Source organism: Argentina silus (assembly GCF_951799395.1).
Source record: "Argentina silus genome assembly, chromosome: 22".
NCBI lineage: Eukaryota > Metazoa > Chordata > Actinopteri > Argentiniformes > Argentinidae > Argentina > Argentina silus.
In genome coordinates this window covers 12040329-12048647 of record NC_139676.1, presented here as the reverse complement: position 1 = coordinate 12048647, position 8319 = coordinate 12040329, and the positions used below count along the sequence as shown (strand labels likewise).

Here is an 8319-nt window from a genome sequence, read left to right as displayed (position 1 = left end):
CCAGCAGGGGAGATCGGGGGGGGGGGGGGGGGCTGAAACAATTTACAGTGCTTACAGCTGCAGGGCTGAATATGTGACGAGCGGCAGGGTCACCCGTGATAGTGTGTGTGTGTGTGTGTGTGTGTGTTGTGTGTCCGTGTGTGTGTGTGCGTGTGTGTGCGTGTGCGTGTCCGTGTGTGTTGTGTTGTGTGTCGTGCACCTGACCACGTAAGAGCTAGCCTACGTCGGATCTGTTCCCCTTCTCCAATTTGCACTTTATCCCCCCTTTGTCCAACAGTCCTGTCTGGTAGTGACAATGGCGGCACTATGGGATTCCAACATAATGGACAACAATGAGAAAGTTGTTGGCCAGAATTTAACCCCTTTCAGAACGCCTTCCGTGGAGGTAGGGCGTTGGGAGAGGTATTGGATTTGCAATTTCTTTAGAGATTACTAAAACATAATCTTATCAAAGCTGGTGAGAGAGAGAGAGAGAGAGAGAGAGAGAGAGAGAGAGAGAGAGAGAGAGAGAGAGAGAGAGAGAGAGAGAGAGAGAGAGAGAGAGAGAGAGAGAGAGAGAGAGAGAGAGAGAGAGAGAGAGAGAGGGAGGGAGGTTGATTCGGGTGAGAAAATTGCGTGACGCGAGGCATCTGACAGCGGATAGGCTCTCTTTCCCGTGACTGGGTGGCGCATTGGCTCGTGGGGGAGGCGGCTTTATCCCTTGTTCCTCTCTCAGGCCGCGGGTGCAAGCGAGGTGAGGATACGTCCCTGGCTGAACCTGCGGGTTGAAGAAACAAATATGAATTGCGGCGCTGTTCGCTGAACAGAAACAAGAAAGACGACCAGTGAGAGAGGCGCGCGCCGTATGATTTGACAAGTTGCACCTTCTCGTTCTAAGCAACGAATTAGAGGTCCACCGCATGAAAAACAACTTTGTTTGGGATATTTCATTGACAGGTAAGAAATACATTCTTCAGTATATGCATTTCTTTATGTTAATTGTGTCTTTTAAAGACATTTTTAATTTGTGTATTGCTGTATGCTGTATTTTGCTTATGCTCTTTAGAAGTAAGGTACAAGTCATCAACAGAATGTAGCCCAAAGCTTCTTTTTAATAAGTAGATACATTAATTATTTTAATTTATAAAGTTTCGTTTGCCACTTCAAAATGCTGAAGTTCCCAACTGCCGGTAGGTCTAGGTTACGGTAGCCTATCCCAGAAACACCGGTTATGAAATCATGAGGGTACGAAATGTCCCCTCGATGTAATGTTGCATAATGTGAGGAAATGACACCCTTTGCAGGTCCGTGCGCATGATCATAAAGACTGCTGTGAATTGTAAATCATATCTACAGAATGTTCCAGCAATGCACAAACTTTGTAGGTTATAGCTCAATGTTCTCGTATGCTACTGTAACATTCATAATAAATTACCCCTTCAATCAAATCAATAAATGTAGGGATAATTGCATACTTTCGAATTTGAAAATAGAACGTTTGGTCAGATTATTTTCAAATACATTAATATTTTATCCAAACTTTCTGTCTCTCATCCTGAACTTGCTGACTATCAGCTTCAGCCTATATCCTGCCGCTGTGACGCCCATGGGGCCTACACGGTTGTTATTGATTTTTTCTTAAGTAGGTGACAGGGATGTTACAGAATTGCATAACATTGTGGTGTGACCTTATGTAATGTTTACACAAATCCCACTAACCCCTCTTTCCCAATTCTTTCTTTGACCTCTAGGTGGTGCCATTACAACACGGATCAGTTCCACCCTGAACAGGCGTCATCATCGCACAACCGCTGTCCTTCAAGCACCTCCACATTTCAAGTGACTCCCAAAGTGACTCCCAAAGCCCAAACACTCAAAGCACCATTCAGCTCATGAGCTTGCGAGTTGCCGTGTCAAAGCAGGAGAGTTTGAATATGAAGGAGCAAAGTGTGAATGGTGTCCTCCAGGACCTTTCTGGTCCCCCTCCGCTGCGGATGGAAAGGCTGGACCAGAGTCGTCCGAGTGGGGCCATGTCCTTCACCGATGAGGCCGTGTCCATCCTGACCTCCAGCAGCCAGCTGGCCCGCTCCCTCCTGGGCCGCACCTCCGCCCTGAAGCGCAAGGAGAGCCTGGCTAGTGCCATCGACAGTGGTGACCTGTCGGACGACAGCAGCGCCCTTCGCCGCAGGCGTGAGTTCATCCCCGACGAGAAAAAGGACGACGGCTACTGGGACAAGCGCAAGAAGAACAACGAGGCGGCGAAACGCTCGCGGGAGAAACGCCGAGCCAACGACATGGTGCTGGAGACCCGCGTCCTGGGCCTGCTGGAGGAGAACGCCCGCCTCCGGGCCGAGCTCCTGGCCCTCAAGTTCCGATTCGGCCTGGTGAAGGACCACACGGACATGGCCATCCTGCCCCTCTCGGCTCCCCCCTGCTCCCAGCCCCCGCCCCCTGCCCCTCGCTACTACCTCCCCCAGGGTGATGGCCCTTACCCCCATGCCACCCCCGCCAACTCTCATCACCTCCACCCTCACCCCCACCCTTCTCAGCACGGGGCCCTGTATGGGGCGCGGGGGGCTGGGGTCTTAGCAGGGAGAGACATGGGCAGTGTGTCTGAGGACTCTGGCTTCTCCACGCCGGGAGGCTCCAGTATAGGCAGCCCTGTGTTCTTTGACGACGGACTGAGCGAACACAGCAGACCCTCCCCCAGGGGAGCGGAAGAGCAGGGGTATGGGTTTCACTCCTGCCCCCTAGAGGCCGAGGGACAGTACCACACCAAACAAGAGCCAGCGGACGGCCTCAAAAGCCTCCCTCACAAACTCCGCTTCAAAACCACCAGTAGCAGTAGTGAAGGGGCAGAGGCGGCGGTGGCATGCCCCGAGGGTAGACGTGGGTGCCCTGTGGTAGCCACAGTGGGACCACACATCCAACAGAGGAGCCAGGCTGGCTGGGACAGGGGCGAGGGCCAGGCGGCGTGGCCCAGGGAGGAGGCCCGTGGCAGGCATGAGCAGCAGCACCATGACACAGGATACAGCCCTCCGCCTCCACAGAGCCCCACAGACTCCCTGTATGTCACAGAGAACAGTGCTCTCAAGACCCAGCTCAGTTCCCTCTCACAGGAGGTGGCTCAACTGAAGAAGCTCTTCTCTCACCAGCTGCTCTCCAAGTTGACCTGAGATCAGTGGAACACACTGCCTCACTCACCAGAGTGAGGAAGGATGGAGAGGAGAACAGACTCATCGCTACCTTTCACTGTGCTTTATCTGGACATCTGACTCCGACAGCACAGCAGAGCTGCCCAATGCACCCAATGCGTTCAAGAGAACAGCTAGGTCTGAAATGAATGGCTCAAAGTGTTAGGAAAGTCAATGGACCGCATCACTCCAGTCCCCTTACAACCTGCACACTACTTCACTAAAACAGTACAAATATCATTGTTTCGTAAAGTGACTTCACCTTCCTCACTTCCTCACTATAAGCACAGCGGCACAGAACATATCTACACATTCCAATAGAAATGCGAATACCTATAGCAGCTATAGCCTAGAGGATGTTGTTTATCTGAGGCAAATTGTATCGATACCTTATATGGTACCTTTGACACTGTGATCTGTCCTGTTTCCATTGTTTAAATAAAGCTGTGCACTCTCTCTTAAGAGAGTTCAACTGAACAGGTCAGTTTGAAAACACTGGATAACAATGGTAGATATGAGCACACCATAGCAATGGCAACGGTTGTCATAGATACCACATCATTGTATTTCCCATTCTCTTTGTATTATTGCCTAAATGTTTCATTCTGCAGCTGTATGGCATCCCATAACCTTGTTATTGTACAGTCTTCAAATATTTTGCTAAATAATGCAGTTAATGTAACCATGCAATGTGTATTCATGAATTTGAACTGTAAAGTGGTATACTGTTCATGATGGAATTAAACATTGTTTGTTTTTTCATACTCAGTGGGGTTTTTGTTCATCTATGAGTGAGAATACATTGCCATTTTGTTGAAATAGCCACACAAACATGACCCTTACTCTCCTTTTACCACTTTTAATGGTGACCATTTTATAGTAATTATCCGTAGTGGCTCATTACAAGATCAACAAAACATAATTCAAGTGCACATATATAGCTAACTGGCCATTATGGATGTGCACATTCTTATAAACATGTTATAACAAATTAAAGGCATATCTACACACACAATGCACCATACTCTGATTGCTTCAATGAATAGTCAATGTCCATAGACACAGCCTGACTACTGTTAAATTGGACGCCTGGTAACACAGATGCAGGTAGACTATGTGGAATCAGGCTACTCAAAATATATTGATCCTAATGTTGTAGAGCGAAGGCCAAAGGATTAATCAGTGCATTTGCACTAAAGAGGTGAGAGGAGGCTCTTGGGGTAGAGTAGGAAGAGGCCAACTGGCCAAAGGCCAGGACCGAAACGAGGAATCATTTATAATATATACACACACTATATCCAGACTCAAATTGGGTCATACATTGCTGAATGAAACCTTCTTCAGTGGAACAAGTGCAGAAGTGTGGAGAGTTTATATGGAAGCCTAGTTTCGGAACTCTCCGTTCTCTCTCTCTGAGCCACTTTCCATTCCAGTAGATGGCGGTAGTGCATCATAAACGCTAAATACTAATCGCGACTGAATCCCGTTGAGATCTCTCTCTCACTCTCCCACTCCAGTCCGATAGGTGGCGGTAATGCACGATAATAAAGTTGCTGTCACATCTGCTAAAGAAGAGCTCTGTTGTCGTTATCGCAAGTCAACTACTATGCCTGGGTGTCAGTACAGTTTCTATCATGGATATGCACCCTAAATCAACCGTTGGAGGTTCGTTTCTGCGGACAAAATCATTGCATTTGTAACGAAACGTGGACGCTCTTAATAACAGCTTGAAAGTGATCTAACCAGCTAGCTACATTAGCCAGTTTTGCAAGTAGTACTGCAGTTCGTTCCAATCGAGCCTTCATGCGAATTTTCGAAAACATACGAGTCATTATAAATAGGTAGTGTTTAAAGATGAGCATCAGCCCAAGTTAGTGAGCCAACTTATTTGAGATTAATGTATTGTTTGTGTCATCCCTGTTGTTTTTGTTGACAGGTGTCAACCATCTCCCTCTGTCCTCCCTTCGTCTCCTGGTTCCACCGTTACGTCTGATGTCTGCGTTCATGTGGCAGGTGGCTCAGCAGCGGGATGTGATGCAGTATGAGAAGCTGGAGGAGTTTGTGACTTTGGTGACAGAGATGGTTCCAGAGCTGCTGAGCTCTAGACAGAGGACCCAACTCATCCTGGGACTGAGAGCCAGGGTGAGGGGAAAAGAACAGCTGTAGCCCCGACCTCCTTCAAAGGATTGTACACACTGTATGTAAACAATATGGCTTAAAAGGATGATCCTGCCTCTCTCATGTGCGCCTCTGTTTTTCAGCTGATTTTGGAGTTATGCAATGAGAGAACAGCTGACCTTCTGACCCTCCAGCCACACCTGGACAGAATACAAAGCTTAACAGAGCAGTACTCTGTGTGCTCAGACGTAAGTTCTCTCAGCAATGTTTTAGGAGGCATCATATGGTATGACCTCTTTCTACTTCGGTGTTGTAGGTTGAAACTATTATGGATTTTGTGTATTTAGCCTACATTCCTTGACTATGCCTTCTGACAGAGAAGTGATGATGAGTTGGAGGCTTCAGATTCTAACTTTGTGGAGCTGGTCAAAACTCTGCTGGAAGACCCCTTTGAGAAGGAGCACTTTTTCCAGGTCAGCGAATTTCTTTCCCAGCTGTTATGATTGGCCTATATGATTGTCTTTGAAGAATTAATTATGGTTCCCTTTCCTTCACTTACTTTCTGATTACCCAGAATACCTTGCACACTGTTCTCACTGTGTGTGTGTGTGTGTGTGTGTGTGTGTGTGTGTGTGTGTCAGGAGGTGTTCCCGCTACACTATGGGCCACGTTATGATACAGCACTACAGATCCTTGTGTGGGAGTTTGTGTCCAGACTGGAGGAGCTGCTGCCTGTTCCAGACCTCACACAGGTACAGAGTGAAGCATCTTGTAAAAGATTGGTCATTTACAGTTGAATTGGATTTTAAACATAAACATTTTAATGTAAACTATCCCTGATGTTGCCCCCAGACAGCAGCATGGCTTGGTGCTGCCCCCTCTGTCTTGGAGGAATGTGGACATGCGGTCCTTGACCCTGAACAGCTGAAGACTCTACTGCAGCACCAGCAACACCTGGGGAACTTGCAAACTAGTAAGTCTTTACCCAGTAGAACTCTTTGCTGTCTCACTGTATCTTAAGCTGCAGTACCTGTCCTCTATGGTGCTAGTGAGCAAAAAAGGTGCTTCAAATAGAATCTACTTCATAACAATACATAGATGCATGAGTACACATCTCAATATGTTGTTCTATTTATTAAATTCAATATGGAATCCTAATATGTTCTCTCCCCCAGGTCATTCATACTACTACACTGCAGATACCATCCTCTTCACACTCTCCCTCCCTCCAAAACTAAGAGTTGTTGTTGATTCTTGTTTGGATGGTGACGAGGACATTGACAATGGGTCAAAGAGACTTGGAGATGATGTTGAGGAAGAAGAAGAAGAAGACGAAGAAGAAGAAGACGGATCCAATGGGCCAGAGAGACTGGGAGATGATGTTGAGGAAGAAGAAGAAGAAGGAGGAGGAGGAGGAGGATCCAATGGAGGCAGAGAGCTGGAAGAGGAGGCAGAGGAAGAAATAAAAGACTGGGAGAGGAAAGAAGAATTAGAGGATGAAGACGACAGGGAGAGAAATGATGAACAGAATGAGGAGGGGCAATTCATTGATTCTGTCACTGCAGGATTGGCTGGTGGTGGTTCACCATCTCTACTTCTCTCCTGCTCCCTGTGTCCATTTACTCACAGAAGAATGTCCCAGCTCCACCAGCACATCAGGAAGGAACATCTAGGGGTGGGCATTTTGGCTCAAAGAAAGGGCCATTTTGGCTCAAAGAAAGCTTCCTCTGGTGACCCTAACCTGCCCGAGAGCATAATAGGTTCCAAAAACAGAACCCACACATGCAACGAGTGTGGGAAGGTTTACAAAATCCTGTACAATCTGACAAGACACCGAAGAACTCACACTCTCCCGTTTCAGTGTAACCAGTGTGGAAAGAAGTTCTCTAGCAAGCGACTTCTGGAAATACACCAGCGAAATCACACCGGAGAAAGACCGTTCATATGCTCCTATTGCGGCCGTGGGTGCATCAGCAACGCTACCCTCAAACTTCATATACGCACACATACTGGCGAGCGCCCTCACTGTTGCACTTACTGTGAGAAGAGCTTTACCCAAGAGCAAATACTAAAAAGACACATGCGGATGCACGAAGGGGAGAGGAACTACCTCTGTAGCATATGTGGGAAGGCGTTCCTTGCCTCAGGAGAATTGATGCTCCACACGCGGTCCCACACAGGAGAACGCCCGTACACCTGCCAGGAGTGTGGGAAGGCCTTTAGCGCCTCGTGTCACCTGAAGCGGCATATGCGCTCTCACACAGGTGAGCGTCCGTACTCCTGCAACGAGTGTGTCAAATGTTTCGCTACTTCGAAAGACCTTAAAAGGCACATGCTCGTTCACACTGGTGAGAAACCCCACCAGTGCTCCAAATGTGAGAAGAGGTTTTCGGAAAAGAGTAATATGAAAAAGCATCTGAAATCTCATACTGTGGACGAAGCCAAACAGGTCCTGCAGGCACAGCCTTGCACAAGGTCTCGTCGAAAGAGATGAATGGCAAGCTGTAGTGTAGATGATTCAAATCGACTGTGTATACTTTGACAAAATGTGAAAAAGCTTTAGTTTTTATCTATGGAATATGCTACAGTAGCTGTGTTGCTTTGTTGATGCACAAAAGTAACTGTGGAGTGCATGTATTGTGTTTCTCATCGTTTCTTTTGCAGGACTCTCAAATGCAGGACCTTAGATTCATTTTCATCTCAAACATTGTGCCTAGTACCTTTTGTAAATTAAACGTTTTCCATTGAAGCTGTCTCTTCTTCTCTTCTTTTCTGGTTATTCTTTGTAGCAGTTGTTTGCAGGATACTCCCAAAGCTGCTCCTGATCTCACCTGCTGAAACCTTCACACTGCCAGCCTTGACCCCACTCTCACATTAAATGAGTTATATTGAATCACAATAGAATAAGGATACTACAGATGCATTTTTTTTTAAAATGTTTACCGAACCCTCTCTCTCTCTCACCCCTTTTCTCTCTAATCTCCACTCCAGTCCGATAGGTGGCGGTAATCCACTATAATAAAGTTGC

At 47.2% G+C, this 8319-nt stretch overlaps 2 protein-coding genes across 2 annotated transcripts; both read left to right on the top strand.

The window, feature by feature from the left end:
* Positions 1–738: 738 nt before the first annotated feature.
* On the top strand, positions 739–3931 carry LOC310821503 (uncharacterized protein). Its single transcript, XM_083693579.1, has 2 exons — positions 739–936; positions 1731–3931. The coding sequence occupies exon 2, from the start codon at positions 1872–1874 to the stop codon at positions 3153–3155; it is 1284 nt and encodes a 427-aa protein (XP_083549705.1). The 5' UTR covers positions 739–936; positions 1731–1871; the 3' UTR covers positions 3156–3931.
* Positions 3932–4806: 875 nt separating this feature from the next.
* LOC310822085 (uncharacterized protein) lies at positions 4807–7998 on the top strand. The gene is made up of 7 exons (XM_083694377.1): positions 4807–4838; positions 5110–5315; positions 5435–5539; positions 5669–5764; positions 5933–6043; positions 6144–6264; positions 6467–7998. Exons 1-7 carry the CDS (start codon positions 4808–4810, stop codon positions 7783–7785), a joined length of 1989 nt encoding a protein of 662 aa, XP_083550503.1. The 5' UTR covers position 4807; the 3' UTR covers positions 7786–7998.
* The last annotated feature ends 321 nt before the right edge of the window (positions 7999–8319 follow it).